At 40.6% G+C, this 22,261-nt stretch overlaps 2 protein-coding genes and 1 pseudogene across 2 annotated transcripts in view; all 3 read left to right on the top strand.

Moving 5' to 3' along the window:
* Positions 1 to 2,517, top strand: part of cyp51 (cytochrome P450, family 51) — a 15,161-nt gene extending 12,644 nt beyond the window's left edge. Inside the window, exons 7-10 of the mRNA XM_035523840.2 lie at positions 1 to 16; positions 538 to 633; positions 958 to 1,126; positions 1,443 to 2,517. The exon at positions 1 to 16 is cut by the window's left edge and continues 180 nt beyond it. Coding sequence (XP_035379733.2) covers positions 1 to 16; positions 538 to 633; positions 958 to 1,126; positions 1,443 to 1,624 — 463 coding nt within the window. The 3' untranslated portion in view covers positions 1,625 to 2,517. The remainder of the gene's footprint in view (positions 17 to 537; positions 634 to 957; positions 1,127 to 1,442) is intronic.
* Positions 2,518 to 8,301: 5,784 nt separating this feature from the next.
* Positions 8,302 to 9,485, top strand: LOC113576992 (4-galactosyl-N-acetylglucosaminide 3-alpha-L-fucosyltransferase 9-like; annotated as a pseudogene).
* Positions 9,486 to 16,329: 6,844 nt separating this feature from the next.
* LOC113590698 (4-galactosyl-N-acetylglucosaminide 3-alpha-L-fucosyltransferase 9-like) lies at positions 16,330 to 20,875 on the top strand. The gene is made up of 2 exons (XM_081713832.1): positions 16,330 to 16,461; positions 18,159 to 20,875. The coding sequence occupies exon 2, from the start codon at positions 18,167 to 18,169 to the stop codon at positions 19,340 to 19,342; it is 1,176 nt and encodes a 391-aa protein (XP_081569958.1). The 5' UTR covers positions 16,330 to 16,461; positions 18,159 to 18,166; the 3' UTR covers positions 19,343 to 20,875.
* Positions 20,876 to 22,261: the final 1,386 nt, after the last annotated feature.

The following is a 22,261-nucleotide window of genomic DNA, read 5'->3' as shown; positions in this document are numbered from 1 at the left end:
TCTCAGCTATGACCAGGTCAGCTAAACACCACTTCAAACACTACATTACCCACAAACACCTGCCCCTGTTTTCACTTTTTTTCTGTTCTCTATTGGCTGTGAACAGTTACATGGGAAAAGATGTAATAAGAAGGGTTATCTGGCAAGACTGAATATTGCTGGAGCAGAGCTCTTGCTTTCTCAAAGTAACTGTTGCTTTTTCTGCTGTAATGATGTAATAAATGACACCAACACCCACCCAGAAACAAACACACAACAGTTTTACATCAGTCTCAGTTGCTTACCAGACCACACAGACTGGAATGCGGCTTGTGTTGATGGTCTCGCTGCTCTCCTGTGGATTTGTGCTTGTGCAACACTAATATCGTGGACTGACTGAAAATAATTGTGTGGTTGCATTTTTTTGCTGTTGCTGATGATACTGCAGCTGTTCCGGATAATGAGAGTCTGTGTTGTGTGTTTGGTAGATAGTGAGTGGAGTGTGTTGTGTGTTTGGTGGCTGGTGAGTTGAGTTTGATGTTATTTGTTTGGCGGCAGGTGAAGGCGCTAACCTTTCTGGACTGCTGTCTAAAGGAGACGTTGAGACTGCGTCCGCCCATCATGACAATGATGAGGATGGTCCGATCTCCTCAGGTATGACACACCTGCTGCAGGTGTGCACATGACACCTTCAGTCTTTGACCACACACCTGTGGATATGCCTGGAGAAACAGAAATGACCATTACAATAATACATTAGTAATGCAAGATTACAGGCCTCTTTGCCTGCTTCTGCCCCTGTACTGTCAAACCTGTCAGGGGTTAAACCAGGCCATGTCAGAACAGAGACAACAGGACAAGAAAAAGTTAGTGTCCAGATTTTGGTGTCTCCAGGACTGGACCTGAATGTAGGCCTCATCTGTGTCCGTATCAGAGTGGGTTACAGTTCTTTCCCTTGTATGGCTCCCCCTGCTGTAGAAGGTGGGTGACTACACCATTCCTGCTGGACACCAGGTGTGTGTGTCACCCACTGTGAACCACCGTCTCCGGGATGCGTGGTCCAGTCGGTTGGAGTTCCACCCTGAGCGCTTCCTGGCTGATAACCCAGCTGCCGGAGAGAAGTTCACCTACGTGCCCTTTGGAGCAGGTGGGTTCAGATCCAGAACAGGATTCCTTATCTGTTGTTAGAGGGAGACGTTGACATATTTTTCTGGAGTTAATTGCTGTTAAAGACTTGCCAAATAGCAGATTTAGAGGATCTTAGTGGAGATTTAGAGCAGATTAGTGGAGATTTAGAATGACTTGGCTTGGAAACAGCTGTAGAATATCTGACAAAAGTGTGAACATTTAGGAGACCTTAGGAATGTATATGGCCATATAATATATATAATATGTATATGATAGTGACCGTGCCAGACAAGAAGTCACACAAATGAATGTTTCACGTCTGTTTGGCCTGGCAGGTCGTCACCGCTGCATTGGGGAGAACTTCGCCTACATGCAGATCAAGACCATCTGGTCCATGATGCTGCGACTATATGAGTTTGAACTGGTGGACGGCTATTTTCCCAGTGTGAACTATACCACTATGATCCACACACCCAGTAACCCAGTGATCCGATACAGGCGTAGAGAGCGGCTGTGACCCCTCACACCCCTCACACTTCCCCCTTCTACAGACTCCACCCCTCACGTGTCCCTCTTCTACAGACTCCACCCCTCACGTGTCCCTCTTCTACAGACTCCACCCCTCACGTGTCCCCATCTACAGACTCCACCCCTCACGTGTCCCCCATCTACAGATTCCACCCCTCACGTGGACTCAGTTTTGCCACTTCATATAACACTGACTGACAAACTAAAACTACAGCAATAATTTTTTTCCATTTATTGGTTTCATTCTTGGACAGAGCAAGTCTCCATGAGCATTAATGGAGATTATATAAAACACAGTGCTGTGGTCTTGAAGTTGATTTAGGAAGCTGAGCCCCTGAGCCACGGGGGAAAACATCAGTGAAAAACAAGAGAAGCATGTAAACTTTTAATATAACTTTGTTTGCTCCTCTGTCTTGACTGAGATTTTGATTAAAGCCTGACACATCTGAGACAATTTATGTCTTTCCAACTAATTCTAATTTATATTCCAAATGAACACAATTCCAGTTTACTCAGGTCAACTGTGCAAAAGTGTCATATCTCCTTTCAGGACCTGGTTCAAGAACTGTTTCAGGACCTGGTATGGAACCTGGTTCAGAAACTGATTCAGGATCCGGTACAAAACCTGGTTCAGGACCTGATTCAGGAACTGGTACAGAACCTAGTACAGGAACTGGTTCATGACCTGGTCCAGGACCATCCTGGACACAGTGGGCTTGTGCACTTCCTTGATACTCAAGTGCTAATAATTGTTTTTATATTTTGTAAAAAAGGAAACAACAACTTGGGGAGAAAAATGATGCTTAGACTCTTAAAATGCTTAAAATGTAATATCTGTGTTTAAATCATCCATGATTGTGAAAATTAAAATGATTTTTTTAACCGCTCAGTCTTTAAACTGGTAGCTTAGTTTAATTCAGGCTGATATGTAAAGCACATTTTGTTAGAACAGACATCACAAAGCAGCTTTGCCTAAATCCTGTCTATGAGCCAAAGCAGTTTTATCTCAGCGGTTTTACCTCAGTTACCTCCTGTAACATCAACAGGTAAGCACAAAGCTAGGTGAGGGAATTTATTAAAAGCCAAACACAAACACTAACCAGGGATGTACAAGGATAACAAAGGTAAGGAAGGCTAGGGCACAGAACAGCAAGAACCGTACCTACTGAATGAGCCGAAGGACCAAACCAAACAGACATGGCTCACCAAAATAACTGACAACCAGAGTAACAAAACACAGGGCTTAAATACAGAGACTGATGAAGACTATCAAGACACAGATGAACATAATTGCAGGTAGGGATACAAGCAAGGGGCTGGAACAGAACGAAACCAAAACAAGGAAGCTCCAGAAATAAACCAAAACAGCATTGCCATGGGAACCGTGATGCCTGGGAGGAACGATTGTGACAACTCAGAAGTATAGAGATATTTTGCTGTGAAAATATGAGTGCTTGACATATAAATAATGACTCATATAAGGTAGGGTTATTGTTTTTTGCACTTCTCAATAAATTAGGAAAACATTTAGAAGTACGTATATGCAGAACGAGTGGCGTGTAAAAGATCGTTTGATTTGATTGATTGATTAATGAATGTAGATGCCAATTTCCAAATTCTAGAGAAAATAATTTGCAGACATTCTCAGTCATCATTTCTCCCTTCCATAACAAAGTTGTTAAAATAATGACTTTTACAATATTTTTATCGTGACTGATTTGTGGTAGAGTAGACTTTCCTGGGCACATAGGGAGGTTAATCTGTGCTTTTGACAAGCTGTCCAGCTGTATGCTTCTTTAAAAAATAAAGGTTCAAAACCAATTCTAGAGTGTTTTGCAAACCACAACCAGTAGTTTTAACACGGTTAAATTAAAACCTTGTCTGTCACATCTTGTTAGGAAATCAGAACTAAAAAAAACCCCCAATATTTAATAATTCATTTTTAATGTCATGCTTGCCAGTATTGTCATCATTGACAGTATTGTGTTATGTTTTTGGTGTGTGTGTGTGTGTGTGTGTATGTATGTATGTCTAAGCACTACAGTGCTTAGAGCAGGTGTATTGCTCTGGGTGTGCAAGGTGTGGTTGTCTCTTCTTACCTTTCTGTTCTCACCTGAGCAGCTCATTGGTTGGGGAGGTAGTGGGGGCAGGGTCTGCACTGTGCGCTTGGAGTCCTTGCAAAGCCTCACTGACTTATTGACTTTACATATGAATACTGATAACCTTTTAAAATTCAGATTTTGGTTTGCTTCTCTGAATGCCATCACCAGAGAGAGTATTCGCCCAGACAAACGTTCACGTGAAGGTTTTAGTTATCCAACTGAAGTGAAAGGATGTGGTATTTTCTTTGGAAGTTTAAGGTGAGTTTGGTATACTCAGTGGCATCTTACTGGATCTGGTCTATAGTTTGTTCTCTTGTTAATATGACAGACATTAAGTAAAAACAACATTAACAAGTGGAGTTTTGCTTCTGTCAGGTGTGTGTGTTACAGAACGCGAACATAACTTGTAACTTTCAAATGTGCATTCAAATGAGTGCAGTTTTTTGCATTTTTTTTTTAGCCTAAAAGAAGCTTCTAGAAGCCGTTCTGACCTAGAACAGCTGGTTTACAGTAACACTGCCTTACCTAAACTGGACAGATGAATGAGTTGATGTACTTCAGTGGCCAGTGAAAGTTTGTGACGGTGTACCAGCAAAAGCAGAGAAAAATGAAGTTGCTTTTACAATGTGTAAACACCTTTCCAATTCATGGTTTATGGGCTTTGTATAAAGGCTTCACTTTTGACTGATCTGAGTTACTGTTAGAGAAGTCACAGAGGTACTACTGCCTAGACAAAATTAGGGGAGTAATGGACAACAGATCTATAAGGATAATATATATATATATATATATATATATATATATATATATATATATATATATATATATATATATATATATATATATATATACCTGTTAACATGTTTGGGAAAATGAATGTAGTAATTTTGAAAGGGCCACTTTACTACAACTGACAATAGTATAGTCAAGAGAAACAAAAGTCTATGAAAAGTCCAATCTGTGTACTGTCAGGTCCGTCTGGCCCCAGCTCTTCTGTGTACTGTCAGCTCAACTGTAGGTGACATAAAACACTATTTTTAGCTTATGCTCCTCTAGAAAGTAAGTAAGTAAGCAAATAATTGTTTGTACTTCTCTAGACTGAGCCACAAAGTTTTTAAAAATGTGATAAAATGCACAACATAAAACACAGCTCCAGATCACAGACCCTCAGCCACAACATAAAACACAGACCACAGACCCTCAGCCACAACATAAAACACAGACCACAGACCCTCAGCCACAACATAAAACATAGACCACAGACCCTCAGCCACAACATAAAACACAGACCACAGACCCTCAGCCACAACATAAAACAGAGCTCCAGAAGGAACTGAAGGGACATCGGTACTGAAGACCACAACATAATATGCAGAATAAATAATGGATTTCAATGTATGTACCAAAATCAGGAGTCCCCAAAAACAATAGCAAGTGGCTAAAAATGAGTGATGAGACATTTGTTAAAGATGTCCAGAGATGGTTTTATGGCCTCAGGAAGGTGCACATGCTGCAAAAGCTCAGTCTGTGATCTGAACTTTGTTCTATGAACAACAGCACCAGGTTTGAGGATCCAAGAGACCTGATATTCAGACAATCATTATGGACACAGTAGGTCTGAAACTGTTAGACTATTTAGCATATCTGAGATCTGAGACTTATTCTGAGCCTAATCCATTCTGTGAAGAGCGGCAATAGTGCTTTAAAGTGAACATTATAATTCTATTTTACTATATCTCCTTGTTTTCCTTGTCCTGTTTAAGTTCTCACAGCTACATTCGGAATAAGATGTAACCTCATAAGTGTGTGAGTCTCTCAGTGTTTCACTGGCACACTAATGTCCCAGCTAGAAGTTAATGTCAATCAAAAATCTAAATTTATTTATATACTGCTCTTTACAACAGATGTTGTCACAAAGCAGCTTTAAAAATGTCAGAGTCCAAGTCCCCAGTGAGCAAGACAAGGGTGATGTCCCAGTACTGACCCTATCCAGGGTGGAAATTACAGCTATTGCTCATCTCATAAGCATCGACCAGTCAGTACCTTCCCAGATTAAACTAATCCAGCATGCAATCCATCTCAAACAGAGCTATAGTGTAGGCCACTACAACAATACCCCAGTAAATAGTCATAACACATAATTAACAAAAGTATTTTCATAAATGAGAAGTTGTATGTAGTAATCCAATAATATGTTTTAAACAGGACAACTGAGGAGAAAAAAACACCAAAGATTCAGATAAAAAGTCCAGTATCCATTCCTAATTTGAGCGCCACCTACTGGCATCACCTGAACATGGCACCAGTTGCATTTCTTTCAGATAAAACCCATCTCTATATCACCTTTAACATAAACCAAAAGGCTTTTTAACTGAATGTTTTACACATGGTGTACACTTTGTACATGCTGGTAAAAGAATTATGTTATTTTTTTAGGCCTCAGGGTAGAGAAATCAGTTGTTCCAGTCTAACTGTCATCAAGCCTACACGTTTCCGTTCCTGGAGGGGCTACAGCATTCACACCTCTCTCCCTGGACCCGTTCGAGGAGTTCATGGTAAAGAAAAGAAATTACTATATCATTTTTTTCTGACAAAAATTATGTTAAGTACAAATTGAACATTACTTCTAAACAATCTCTGGTTTTCTTGTTTCATTTACATCAACTTTTCAAGAATAAATAAATGCGTACAGTCTTTGAAACAGGAGTCACATATGGTTATGGCTCAACACCAATGACAGCTCAGAGCTCAGTGTGATAAGCAGACCTCAGGCAAACTGTAATCTTACTGCAAAAACAACTGGAACTGATATTTCCAGTTCTAGTCTGCACTAGTAAGTCCCTTCATTCTAACATTTGCTTGATTTAAAGTAACCTTATGAATGAAATCTATCTTGTGTCTAACCAAATTGCTAACATTTCTGAGACAAGTTCTGAGGCAAGGCCAACATCCCCCATGGAGAGTGTTAAAACGGACTAGCTTTACTCATGCACACAAACACATCATACATTGACTACACAGAGGTTTTTGTTGAATGTCCACAAAAAGAAAGTAGCACACACACTACCAGAACAGAATCAGGAGAAGCTAACAGTGGCTTTGTTCAGTTTTACTCCATTAGTATAGTCTGATGTCAGCCTGTTTCTGAATAAAAAGTGCTCTGTTTATTATGTCATGTAATTCTGTGTTTTCCGTTAACAAGGTTGCCATGGGTAACCACTATGGGACCTTTATTTCCCGTACACTGAGTAATTGCTTTGTTAGGCTCCATAACCATACCAAACAGCTGCCCTACACATTACAGTCAGTCCTAAAATATAACCCACCATGACTAGTGCCAGTATTGCACCTTCAAGTCCTGCACAGTGTATGTGCAAACAGTAATTATCACACCTATACACACACATCACTGAAAGGCCATACAAACATAAATGTGCAGAGTTGGACAACTTCCATTAACCAGTATCTTCTTATTTCAGACAGAAAAATGACTGATAAATTCTAAATCCACTTATAGTGTTTTACAGTAAAGTAATTATATATATATTTATAATCACAAGGGATAGGGCTAGGGTTAACACCCCAAAACTCAGGACTGTGACAAACAAAAAAGACACAGCTAACTACCGCTACACATAATCTTTCATTAAGATTGTGATAAGTAAATGTTTTTAATGACAAGAAAGTGTGTGTGAGCCATCAGTAGGGTTAAAAATCAACACCAACAACAAAAAAACAACTGAAGCACCAAGAAGAAAAGGAAGAAGAAAAGCCCCAGCACCAGGTGTCTGTTTACAGCCACACCCACACCCACACCCACAGCCATAGACACACCCACAGCCATAGACACACTCACAGCCACACCCATAGTCACAGCCACAGCCACACCTACAGCCATAGACCCACCCACAGCCACAGCCACAGCCATAGACACACCCACAGCAATAGACACAGCCACACCTCACCTACACCCACACCCACAATCATAGACACACCCACAGCCATAGACACACTCACAGCCACACCCATAGTCACAGCCACAGCCACAGACACACCTACAGCCATAGACACACCCACAGCCACAGCCACAGCCATAGACACACCCACAGCAATAGACACAGCCACACCTACACCCACACCCACAGCCATAGTCACAGCCACAGCCACAGACACACCCACAGCCACAGCCACAGCCATAGACACACCCACAGCAATAGACACAGCCACACCCACAGCCACAGCCATAGTCACACCCACAGTCATAGACACAGCCACACCCACAGCCATAATCACAGCCACAGCCACAGCCATAGTCACACTTCAAAGAAAAACATAAAACTTCAGAACTTCAGAACTAGAGCTGGTCTCACCTTCCAGGGCAAAGTAATAATGCACAACATCCATATCAAACTGACTGGGAAGGTCGTTGACACAGTGGGCTACCATCACATATAGTACACTGATTCATCTAAAATTTTCAGTGTGAACTTCTCTGTCTCTGTCTTCCTTGAAGATGTTCAGATCTTTGCTAGGACTCTTTCAGCATTTCCTGCTTGTCGCTATCATGCTGTGCTCTGGATGGTTTTTCTGTTTATACTTCAAGTCAAGCGTCCGTTGGCCACCACATCCTGAAGCTACTGAGGACTCGTCCACTGTCTGCACAGATGCGTGTCTTTCTGTTCTCAAGGTGGACTCCACCACCCACTTTCTACACAGCAACTCCACTCTTAACTACAGCGCCAGAAAGCAGCAGAAAAAGGTCAGAAAAGCCCCATTCATCACATCAAGCAGAAAGAACCACACACTGTTAGAAACAGACATCATCATCCTAATCTGGACATGGCCGTTTGCCCACCGGTTCGATATGAGCATATGTGACCCACTGTTTGGGATCACAGATTGTTATATAACAGATGAAGTTATTATAGAAAGGCACATGGAGTTATGTTCCATCACAAAGACATTCAGAAAGATTTGCCCACGCTACTGGAATTGTCACGACCGCCACCACAGAAATGGATCTGGATGAACATGGAGTCTCCAGCCAATTCACCACAGTTCATTCACCACAGATCATCTGCACCTGGTGCAGATCTATTCAATCTGACAGCAAACTATCGAAGAGACTCAGATATCTGGATGCCTTATGGGTGGATTGTAGAGGCATCTAATGACAACAAAGCCTTTAAAATACCAAAGAAGGACAAACTAGTCTGCTGGTTCGTCAACAACTGGGACAAACGTTTGTTGCGTGTGAAATACTTCAATGAATTTAGCAAACACATAAAGATAGAGACTTACGGTAGACACTTTGACAGGTATAAAAGCAAGCAAGATTATTTTAAAATTATATCTAGCTGTAAATTCTACTTATCCTTTGAGAACTCCATCTATAAAGACTACATCACAGAAAAGCTGTATAATCCACTGACATCTGGCACGGTACCTGTGGTTCTTGGCCCACCCAGGGAGAACTATGAAGAATTTGTACCTGGGAATTCCTTTATACATGTGGATGATTTCGGATCCCCTCAAGAACTTGCAGATCATCTTAAATTACTGGACCAAAACCAGGAGATGTATGAACAATACTTCACCTGGAGAAAACACTTTACTGCTAAGGTTTCTTATTTTGGTGTGGCGCACGTTTGTCATATTTGTGATTATATAAGTAAACACAAGAGCTACCGAGTATTTAAAAACCTTAATAAATGGTACTGGGGTCAGCTGTGTTTGTATGAAAAGTGACGGACAAATGCTATTTAAAGGTTTTAAGAAAAACTATTTAAAAGATTAAGAAAAAATTCATTATTTTCCAAAAGATTCTGTCAGGAAAGTCAATTAATGATAAAATTGTTGCTTTAGATTATTTAGTATGCTATTAGATGTTTAAAGGTGCAATATTTTTTTTTACCCAAATGATTCTTTTTCATTTCATGAAACACCCATAAATAATTACTTTATAATTACCGATAAATATTGTTTGCTACTTTATGTTGGTGAAATAACTGCGTGATACATCCACTACATAGTAGCAGCCCCACTGACCCTTATTTCAGTTTTATTTTCTTCACTTTACTTGTAATACAGTGAAAATGTAGTTGTTTTTTTTCTTTTCAACAAATATATAAATGTTTGTCAAATTATATTTTTTTTAAAGAAAAAAAAAACATTTTTTGCTGCTTTATTTTCCATATCAATAATCAGGGCACACGAAACGATCCCAGATAGCCCTCAGGGAAAGGACAAACTCAACCAGACATTTGAGTCTCTGCTCTTTCTCAGCCAAGGGAGGGCTCAATAACACAATTTGTGTATGTGTGTGTGCGTGTATTTAATCCCATTAACCTCACATGGGGTGTATAACTCCATTAATATCACATAGGGGTGTGTGTGTGTAACTTAACTCCATTAACCCACATGGAAGTGTTTGGCATTATATTTCACTCTGCTGGGTGTTACACACATGTTGCATTTATATCTGACTTCCAGACAAAAGAGAAGCTTTGGGCATGTGAAGAGGGGTTTGGGTGTGTGTGTGTATGTGTGTGTATGAAGAAGAGTTTGGGTGTGTGTGTGTGTGTGTGTGTGAAGAGGATCTTGTTACCTGTGTAATTTGAATGTGGTGTGGAGCTTTGTCTGTGGTGTAAGTGTAACCTCCAGTGCACTCAACACCACTCTTCTGCATCACCTAGCCGCAGACAGACCCGGGACCACAGCACAATCCTGCCACTGTCTGTGTGTGTAGTGTGCAGTCTGTGTATGTGCAGTAACTCTTCACACAACAGAACAGATCTAGTAGAGGATAGGGCTCCTGATCCATGGGACTGGACACGCTTCCAAACCAGTTCACTCTGCGGGATTAACAGACTGCACACACTTACAAACCAGTTCACTCTGTGGGATTAACAGACTGCACACACTTCCAAACCAGTTCACTCTGCGGGATTAACAGACTGCACACACTTCTAAACCAGTTCAGTCTGTGGGATTAACAGATCATGTAAACTCAACACCCATGTGTTTAGTGCTCAGAAAACAAACACACCAAAAAACATTTGGATTTTTCAGAGATGCAAGGAACAGATTTCTGCTTAATAATTTCACAGCACATACTTTACCATCTTCTACTGATTGACTGCTTACTTAATTAAATACTGACTGAATAAGTATTCATTCTTTACTTTCGTAAATATTCACTGATTTAGAAAAACACCAAATTGTACGGGAAGGTATTTTGATTTTGGGAGACTGTAGGAAAAAATAAAAACAGTGGAGAGAAATAAATGATCAAAAATAAACCTGTAACCTGTACAAAGACCAATATAATTAGGGTAACACATTGCTAAGCAGTGCATGTCTGCATACAAACAGGATAACAGCAGATGTTTTAGGTGTTTTACAGAAGGCCTGTTTCTTTACAGCAATCATCGCTTACTGTGGTGGGTGTGGCTGCTTGCTGTATCCAGTCACACTCCTATACAAAGTTGTGAATATGCACAGCCCATTGGTGTCAGTACTGCCTCTCACCCTGTACACATGCTCACATTCGCAGGAGTGAGGAGGTGCTTTTGAAACTGTCCCCTTCCCCTCTCCCAGACTGAGGCACAGAATGCTGCTGCCCAACTCTGAGGTTCCCTACTAAGAATGCTGTTCCTACATGTCTGTTAACCATTCTGGTGCTGTGCCGTGGTAATTATTCCTCATATGTATCTGATACAATCACTGGTAGACTTTTTTCCTTAGACTGTATCAGGACACTCACTGAGATTTTTATAGCAAAAAGTGTGACATTTTTTTCAGAAATGAAATATAGCAAAATCGCAAATTTCTTTAACTTTACAAGTGATGACAAGTCCACGGCCTTCGGCCACTTGCATCACAACTTTCTTGTATCAAAGGTTTTCTGTGTCATGGATTGATGACTGTCTCACTCGTGCTCCCAGACTCCAACGTCATGGACTCAATGACTGTCTCACTCTGCGTTGATATACTTTCAGAAGCTTTCCTAAAATGATCTAAAGTAATGGCTTGCTATGCATTCTACACTGATCCTCTGTTCTCCTCTGTCTGGAAACATCTGAAGTCTGACTTTGCTAATCTTCTGTCTCTGGCAACATACTGGATTTGAACTTTCCAACTAAACCATGCTTCTGTTGTACATACTAACACTGCACATTCCCTAACACCTAACACTGTGTCCCAAACACATTCACTCACACCTAACACGGTGTCCTAAACATATTCACTAACACCCAACACTGTGTGTTCCAAACACATTCACTCACAACTAACAATGTGTCACAAACACATTCACTAACACCTAATATATTTTGCAGAATTGTTCATTAAAAGAAAGTTGTGACCAATTGTTTTTCATTCCAGCATCTGATGATGGACCTGGTACCTCTCATCTGGACCGTGTACCTCTATTCTGAACCTAGTACCTCTCGTCTGGACCTGGTACCTCTCTTCTGGAAATGCTACCTCTTGTCTGGACCTGGTACTTCTCATCTGGACCTGGTACCTCTCTTCTGGCTGAGGTAGAACTCAGCCAGACTGGCTTTCTGCAGAGGAGACTAGACAGCCCAGCTATTGAGCACAGACATCATTGCTCTGGAATCCATATGGTCTTTAACAACCCATCAGGGAAGCATCAGCTATGCACCCTATTGGCCACCAGAGGGCCTCATCCACAGAATACTAGGGGTCACTATGGTTACTCATCACCACACTAGCAAATGCCTCTTGAAATTATTGCAAGGGTTTCTCTGTCTGTTTATCAAAGCATTTACTACTACTGGTTTTGGATTTGTGCCTGGTCCTTGTACTATACAGCTGCATATCTGATTATTGATCTTGACCCCTGACTGCCTGATTTCTGATTTTTGATTATGGATCTCAGCAAAGTTCTCCTGCACATGGTGTCAGAGTTTGATTCCTGACACAACCACACATCATAAACAGAGGGAGTGGACAGACTCTCGCATGCAAATATGTGAGAAAACACATGCAAAGCAAATACTTAGATGCAAAGTGTTTAGTACAGTGGCTTGAAACTTTATTAAACTTACTGTCAATTCAACTATTCAACAATGCTTCATACACATAATACATTTACTCCAGTGATTAACTAGGCCTTAAGCTCTATTACAATACATCCCATCCAATGAATAACTGCATAACTGTTATTCTCTCATCAATTTCAGAACAACATTATCATCTCCTCATACCAGGACACAGAGACCATGTTTTTAAAATGACTGAGATATTCTCACATTAAATTGAAATAAATCTATTTTCTTCACCAATCAGGAGCTTCGTGTTTTAAAATTCTGAAGCTACATTCATCACATCCTCTTCACTACTAAATTTCAATGCTGGAATAAAATCATTTGAGTTTTGCAAGAGTTGTGGCATGGTCCTGTCTTCTCTATTATATGGTGTAAGGTTGTCAGGATAGCTGTTTAATCCTCTTGACGTTCTAATAAAAATCAACCATGTTTAATCTTATCATCAGTTTTTAGTCTTGGCCCATGCAAATAGCGATTGTCAACAACCAACAGGTGAGCTCCCTTCAGACCTGTCCTGTCCCCATTCGCTCAACCAGGGTCATGTGACCACATTCTGTGATATCCTGCTTTTGTTTCTGGTCCATCATTCGTCACCGATCAGAATCAGCCAGACGCTTGTGGAAATACATTGATGGGTGTTAAATAGTGAAAGGGCAATCCAATATTGTAGTCAAACAGCAGGCCAAGGTTACAGCCATAATTACTGGTTGTCATGGTTGTCACGACATAAAAACCTGCTGTAGTCTTTTGTTGAACAGCTGCTGTTTAAAAGTCTCTTCAAGATCACAGAGCTAACCTGCCAGTCACTTCTACACATCATTTCAAATGCAAATTGAATCACATTTGAAGCATTTACAGTGGTGTGAAAAAGTGTTTACCCCCTTCCTGATATCTTATTTTTTTGCATGTTTGTCACACTTAAATGTTTCAGATCATCAAACAAATTTAAATATTAGACAAATACAACACAAGTAAACAAAAATGCAGTTTTTAAATGAAGGTTTTTGTTAGAAACTGGTTCAAAGTGACCAGTCCTTCAGGTTTGATCTCCTCCGAGTTAACCTCTGCCGTCCTCCCTCTGTAGCCGGAACTGGGGAAGTCAAGAGACACTGACACCAAGGTAGTGAGTCATCTACCTGGACCAGTCCACAGGGTGTATGGAATGCTTGACACACAAGACAGTCCTTCCCTGGCTCCACCTCTCCTGCCGCTACCAGGGAGACCACACAAGCTAAATTACCATTACCACAGGGAGAGCGCAAGAGATATTATCATGCACACTGTTCAATTTCTCAATCCACATTTGGGTGTAGTCTTCCAAGATCACGTCCATGTCACCTGAATGAGAAACACCTGGGTTACCTCTGACCCATGGGGTGGTAAATGGTCTACCAAAAATGACCTCAAATGCTGACAGTTTGGTGGTGGCACTGGGCGTCATTCTGATCTCAAATAACACTGCTGGCAGTAGATCTATCCACTTCTTTCCTGTTTCCATCATAGCCTTTGTTAAGCTTTCTTTCAAGGTATGATTCATTTTCTCAAAATGCCAGATGACTGGTTGATAAGGGATGTGAAACTTCCAATCAATAGTTGGGTAGGTGCATAGTTTCTGAGTTACCTTGGAAATGAAAGAGGGTCCCTGATCTGAATCTATTACCCGAGGCACACCGTACCTCACTATTATTTCCTTGGCTAGGATTTTAACCACAGTGCGGGCGTCTTCCTTAGAACAAGGAAACGTCTCAGTCCACTTGGAAAACCAGTCTACAATCACCAGCAGGTACTTCAACTGACCACAAGGTGGCATGTGCGTAAAGCCTATCTGTCGACACTGAAAGGGATATTCAGGAACCGGCAAGGCATCATATTTGGCTTGTGTTTTACCCTGGTTGCTTCTAGCACAGGTTAAGCAGCCATCTAGGAGGAGTTTTACAGTTTTATGTGTTTCTGGTATACAAAACTGTTTTTGAATGTTAGCCGTCACCCCCCTTTGTATGACGTGAAATCCCGTGAAAATGATGCACAAGAAATGGCAAAACAGATTTAGGAAGGGCAATACCCCTCCCCGGGTCATGGATCAAACCATCTTTATCAGGCCTACATCTTTGACCAGCCCAGTGAGAGCAGTCCTGTTGTGTACCCTGAGCTTCTAAGAAAAGCAGATCGATATCATTCGATACCAATGAGAAAACATGGAGACAGCTTCACATGCGGATGATACAGCGTATGGGCATGAGGGGGCATTAACAGCTGCCCAACGTGCAACCTCATCCGCTAAGGCATTGCCAGAGGCCGTGTCAGATCCAGAGGTTGTGTCATGACCCCTGACCTTTACGACAGTCAGCTGAGCTGGTAGTGTACATGCAGACAAAAGTGCAGACACTAGTCCTGAAGCCACAGTGCATAAGCAGCCTTGCGTTGGGTGCCTGAAGACAAAAAGGCTCCAGTATCTAACACTTTTTATTATTAAGTGGGAATAAAAAATCCAAACCTAGATGTTCCTGTGTGAAAAAGTGATTCTCCCACCCCCGTTAAAACAAATTAACTGTGGTTTATCACATCTTTGGAAAGCTGAGTTCAATTTCTCTAGCCACACCCAGGCCTGATTACTGCCACACCTGTTCTCAATCAAGAAATCACTTAAATAGGACCTGCCTGACAAATGGCAAAACACAGTTATTTGAACAATTTTCATGGGGTTTGAGGGTATCCTAGTTGCAAATGATAAATCTGGGAGATTCACAATAAATCTAGTCTACGTTCTACACTGATACTGTAGCACTGTTTGTTTACTTATCGGTTCTCCTTAGACAATCGTGACAAAACCTGATCTAAATCCAGTCTGAATTTGATCTAAACCCAGTCTGAATGTGCTTTAAACCCAGTCTCAATCTGGCCTAAACCTAGTGTAAACCCAGTCTAAGTCCAGTGTAAACCTGGTGTAAGCCCAGTCTAAGTCCAGTGTAAACCTGGTGTAAGCCCAGTCTAAGTCCAGTGTAAACCTGGTGTAAGCCCAGTCTAAGTCCAGTGTAAACCTGGTGTAAGCCCAGTCTAAGCCACACTTCAGCAGACTCCTGTTAACAGTGTGTGGATGAAGGACTTAATTCATCCATGTGTAACCCACTCGTTCTTCCTTGTTTGCACACACCTGACTCACTGCATTTCATAATCATTTATCCATCATGTATAAGTCATGCATTATATCTGACTTTTTTCCTCATTTCATACAGTCCTGAAGGCTTTTTAAAACGTTTGGATGCTTGGTCATTATATGAGTGTCCTGAAGTGATGTCTGTCTCTTACAGAATGGTGATTGAAGTGATGTACTAGAATGTACAAACAATGTGAGAATCACAGGTACAGGTGAGATAAAACATTCAGATAAGAGGGAAGGTCCATATTTGACTGATGCAAGTAATACCAGTTTAGCAGGGACTGGAACTTGAAGTTCTTGTTTCTGTCTCACACACACGCACACACACACTCACAAACACACACTCTCACACCCGCACACACACACCTCCTAATTTCCTTTTTTTATAGTTTACTTCCTTATGACTTAAAAGACTCTTCATACCAAGAAGGACACACATATCTTATCCAATAAAAGACAAAACACATCTCAGGACTTTCTATTCAAGCTATCAGTAAGTGTTATTCCTCTGGTGTAATATATTCAAGTACATAAAGAACCTTTTATTTTAGGGTATCACCTACAGGCATTAGGGGTTAGAGCTCATCTTAAATGTACTGTTGAATTCTTTTCCATTTCAGTATATTAATATTACTGATACTGCATAGTTTGTAGTAACAACTAAACCTATCTAATACAAATATTCAAATTTACTATTCAAATGTTTTTCTTCAAAATAAATAAACAAATATAACAGGGCTGTGGTCCTGGACTGTGCCCATTTAAATGTTGTTGGTAGTAATGACTTACCTCCTTCCACTGTACGTCCTACTTCAGCATATAAACACGAAAGAAATGTCTGGTAACTGGAGGTATTACAGACACAATACAAGCTGTCAAGCTAATTGGTAAATATTTTATGGTACACATTGTTGGTGAATATTAATACTTATAATTCACACCAGAACTTGAAGTCACTGAATGCTTTTTATGCTACAGTCTTATTGGTCCATTTCAAATCTGAAACTGGATTTAATTCTGTGTCCTGTGGAAACCTAAAAAAGGGAGGTAGAGCTTTATTGAAATTATTTATTCAGCTATACTTTTAAAATGATTTTATTCAGCTGTCATTTAATTACGCCTCCTGCATCCCTCCCAAAAGAAAAATTAAACAGTGACTCATATTAAAACACTGGAAAAAAAAAAAATCAGTGTTAAATGTGCTAAATTTGTTTTAAATTGAATTACTGTAAAACAATATCCTAATTAAAAGCCCAAATGATCATACTTGTGATGCATCTTTAATTGTTTTATACTGTACATTGCATACATTGCAGCTGGCAGTCTGTAGTGTACTCTGGGTGGAGTTTTCTATAGAAGAGCACTGAATAGACAACTATAGACATTTGTGCATTGATGGTCTTTTCATCTACTGCTGTGGGGAGTAGCTACATGTTTGTTGTTCCTGAGTGTGGTCTAGAATGTAGTTTCTCCAGGACACAATATTGCATTAATGTGATGGCGAAAACCAAGTCAGATGCTAGTGGATAAGGGATAGAGCTTTTATTACAATCCAAATCCGTAGTGGTGAAACAAGTAAGTGTCGGAACCAGAAAAACAAAACGATAATCACAATCATGAAGAAAAACAGGCCAAGTCAAAAACCAGAGATCAACCAAAAACAGGCAGACAAATCCAATCAAAGGGGTAGGCAAAAAATCTTAAGAGGGTAATACATTAAAAACCAGGTCAGCAACAAAGAAGATCAAACAGAAGAAGAACGCTTGGTATGCACAGACAAAACTAGAGGCAATACTTCAGAACTTTGAACCGGTGATGTCCCCTCACACTACTCATATAATGTGTTAGGTCTATGTGTTGGCGTGAGCAGCTGTCCAAACAGGTTTAGTGACTGATGATTAAAAGGAAGTGTCTCTTGGTCCTCAAGCACCCCCAGGTTGATTTACTGTATGATAGTGATGATCAGGACAGCAGAGCTGTACTGAAAGCTCCTCCTTCATGTGTGTTCATTCACCCTTCATACTCACAGAATTTTGAAGAATAATTACACTCAAACCCTTTAAACCCTCTCTCCCTAACACTGAAAAATCAGATGATTTTTCCAAAAATGAAATAAACATGCTTTAAACATTTGGTGGTTTCAAAAACTAGAGAAACACTTAACGTATCTTATTTGTCTCCCTCCTAAAGGTTGAGCGATGACACCAAAGATGCCCTCTGGACATCGCCAGCACATCATTGTAGGGCTTGTTCTGTTGGTGTGTTTCTCTGCTGTATTCTTCATATACTACAAACCAGCCATCAGCTGGCTGCCATGTTCTAGATCAGAGCCCACACCAGACGCCTGCACAGACGCATGCCTTAAAGTTCTTAAAGAGGAGAAGGCTGGAAATGACTGCATTCTTAACCAAACTTTGAAAGAGCAACAGACAGCAGCTACACAATCCCCACAACTAGACAGCACACACAATGCCAACGACACAGTGGTTTTAATCTGGTCATGGCCTTTTGGTTACCAATTCAATCTGGAATCCTGCGGTTCAGAGTTTGGCATCACAGGTTGTCATTTAACAGCTGACAGAAATCAGCTGGATAAAGCACATGGGGTCATGTTTCATCTTAGAGACATCGGTGGTGAATTGTCATACCTGTTGACGTTGTCACGACCTCCACTACAGAAATGGGTCTGGATGAACATGGAGTCTCCAGCCAATTCACCACAGTTGCCTGGTGCAGATGATCTATTCAATCTGACATCAAACTATCGGAGAGACTCAGATATCTGGGTGCCTTACGGACAACTCATAGAAGCGTCTGAAGAAGACAAGACTTTTCAAATACCAATGAAGGATAAACTGGTCTGCTGGATTGTCAGTAACTGGAACAACAACTACAAGCGAGTGAGTTACTTTAATGAACTGAGCAAATATATTAACATCGAGGTATATGGGCGACACTTTGGTAAATACATTAACAAAGAAGATTATTTTAAAATTATGTCCAGCTGTAAATTCTACTTAGCCTTTGAGAACTCCATCTATAAAGACTACATGTCAGATAAGCTGTATCATCCAATGAGATATGGCACGGTACCTGTGGTTCTTGGCCCACCCAGAGAGAACTATGAGGAATTTGTACCTGGGAATTCCTTCATCCATGTGGATGATTTTGAATCCCCAAAGGAAATGGCAGATCTTCTCAAATTACTGGACCAGAACCAGGAGATGTATGAACAATACTTCACCTGGAAAAAATACTTCACCGTCAAGGGTTCTGCGTTTGGTCTGGAGCATGCTTGTCGTATTTGTGAGCATTTAAAAAAGAACAAGAACTTCAGAGTATTTAAGAACATTAACAAATGGTATTGGGGTTAGCCGAGTTGAAGCAACATGAATTCTGAATTCAGCTTATAGGCAAAACTTAAATACTGGAACGTTAAGAAATGCCGATTAATAAAAGTGTATGTTCATCAATTTGGGCAAAGAGATTCAAAGCATGAATGTTGTATTTGACATGTATATGTAGTAGAAATATTCCTGTATATTTTTTGGATTGGTAGGTGTGGGGAGGGGGATGGGAGATGCGTGTTGGTACCATTGATGAACTGATTTTCCTATATGGATAAAATTATCTATCTATCCATCTATCTAGGGAATGGTCCCAGAAGTGATTAAGTTGTTCAAATGGCAACTTCTTAACAGTTTTGAAAAATAAAAGCCAAAATCACAGTAATTATTGTTCGCAAAGCTTTTATCAGCTAAAATATAGCTGATGAGAACTTTGTATATATGCAGTTTGACATTCACATCTGGGTGGAGTTTGAAATTCCCATCTGGCGTTTTTCTGTTGTCCCAGTGCCTGCCGAGGCTTTTTCCAGGTACTCCAGTCCACACCAAAGACTACTGTCACTGTGCTGCTGTGTTTTATCAAGAGATTTTCAGAAAGATGTTTTGCCTATTTTCAGAACTTATTTCTTTCAGATCATGTTTTGTCTGTAATCAATAATGCAGTTAAATGAATGTTTCTTTTAGGAAAATACCATATAGACAAATCCAGGGTTAAGTTAGATTAATGAATACATACAGTTTAATATAAAACAATTATTATTTCAAATGTTCTATGTCTTTAAAAGATGAACAATAAAAGAAATGATTCCTTGTTTGTTGAGGCCAACTGGTCATTGTAACGTTTGGTGAACAGAGACGGCATCAAATTCAGTAATACAAAGTAGATTAGTCCAGTAAGGATAATCCAAGTCGTGGTCAAAAGAAGTAAATAACACAATACAATTCAACCAGGCATACAATCCAATGGGGAACAGTGATGATCCATGAGACGAGGATCGGGTCTATCGGGATGAGAGTTATGAAAGTCTAGGAGCAAAGATGGAGCCAACACATTCCTCCTGGGGACCCAACCCCTCTCTTCGGGTCCATAACCCTCCTAGTCCATGAGATATTGTATCTTTCTCACATCTCCAGTATACTCCAGTCCAGCATTTTCTGCACAGTGTAAGCAGGGGAGCTAATCAATCTCCAACAGAGTGGGAGCATTCTCATCTGAAGGAGGAATTAACGGCAACATAGAAGGGGCTCTAGGTAGATGTTGGAACTTACGGGTACATCTAAGGCACAAATCCCTGGGGGAAAACTATACTCTGTCTCCAGTTGAATACATCAGTGCAGGTGCTCTCCTTCGGTCAGCATGAAGCTGGAAACGAGAATTGGCTTGGTGGATTTGTTGGTGTATATTCTCGTAAACTTGTTCACTCCATTTCATCCATTCATCCACTGCCAGAGATGCTAATTTCTCTGGATTCCAAGGCACAAATGTTGACAACCTAGGATGCACTGAAACGGCATTAGTTGAGTAGCCAAATGAACGATAGAGTTTTGTGCCATCTCCGCCCATATTACATACTTGGACCATTCATGTTGTTGATCTCTGCAGTATAGTCATAAGACCTTTTCCAGTTCCTGGTTTACTCATTCCACCTGACTGATGAAAGCTCTCCATACCTGGGATGTGAATTGAGGTGCTCTGTCTGAAACGATATCCTCAGGTATTCCTTAATTCCTGAATGCATGCTGGAACATAAGCTCTGCTGTCTCAAAGGCAGAAGGGAGAGATGGTAATGGCACAAATCTCACCATATTAGAAAAATGGTGCACAAGAGTAAGTACAGTATTCTTGGATTCTCAACGGGGCTAATTGGTAACAAAATCTATAGCTATGAGACCACGCCCTTGCTGGTATCAGAAGGGGCAAGAACTTACCAGCAGGTAGTGTGCTAGGAGCCTTGGATTCTATGCAATCTGAACATGAAGTTATGAAGTCCTTATTCATCAGTTCCCTCTATGACCTGTGTGAAAACATCTGTTCTGTCTTGACTTGCCCAGGATGACCGGAGGTACGCGAAGAATGTACCCAGGTAATCAGTCTGTCCCTGAAAGATGGAAATATGTACAATTAATCCTCTGGACAGAACAGAGGTATGATGGTATGAAGGCATGGGTCCTATAATGCAATTTTCAGATAGAATGGGTAAGGTATCAGTGTTTCTCTTTACTTATGTTGTAGATCCATGACAGAGCATCTGCCTTGGCATTCTTTAATCCTGGTCTGAAGGTTATCTGGAAGAATAATGGCCATCTAGCTTGATGAAAAGTAAGTTATTTAGCACTTTTATTATATTCTAAATTCACGTGATCCATCAACACTATGAACAGATGTTTAGCCCCCTCCAACCAATACCTCTACTCCTCCAACGCCAGCTTAACTGCCAAGAGATCGCTGTTTCCCACATCATAATTTCTCTCTGATGGTGACAATTTGTATGAGAAGTAAGCAACTGGATGAAGTTTTATTGGCTTACCTCTTCTTTACTTTACTGTAACCTCATTTAGTCCTCTAATCAATACAAGGGCATAGACCTCCATCCTGCTTTTATGTAGCCCTCCAAAATTTGTTTTTCTGTGATAGAAAGGGGTTATGGATGTACAGGATGTAGTTTTATTAATTAAATGGAACAATCATAACTTGGAGTTAAGTTGGCCACTTTACCCTTACTAAAAACTTCTGCCAAGTCCTGGTACTCATTAGCCTTCAGCAGGTTCCAGACTCTACAGAGGTAGAAGCGATAACTACATTAACAGAATTTAGCTGACACGTTTATCCAAAGCAACTTATAATTATGACTGAGTATATCTTGAGGAATTGAGAGTTAAGGGTCTTGCTCAGGGGGCTAACAGTGGCAACTTAGCAGTGATGGGGCTTGAACTGGCAATCTTCCA

The sequence above is a fragment of the Electrophorus electricus genome, chromosome 4, assembly GCF_041902795.1.
Source record: "Electrophorus electricus isolate QZ-2024a chromosome 4, ASM4190279v1, whole genome shotgun sequence".
NCBI classification, from domain to species: Eukaryota; Metazoa; Chordata; class Actinopteri; order Gymnotiformes; family Gymnotidae; genus Electrophorus; species Electrophorus electricus.
Note: the sequence above shows the minus strand (reverse complement) of the source record. Positions and strands in the feature narration are given on the sequence as shown.

Bases quoted from the DNA above. Each gene is read 5' to 3' on its own strand.
- LOC113590698 (XM_081713832.1), top strand. From the start codon at position 18,167: ATGACACCAAAGATGCCCTCTGGACATCGCCAGCACATCATTGTAGGG.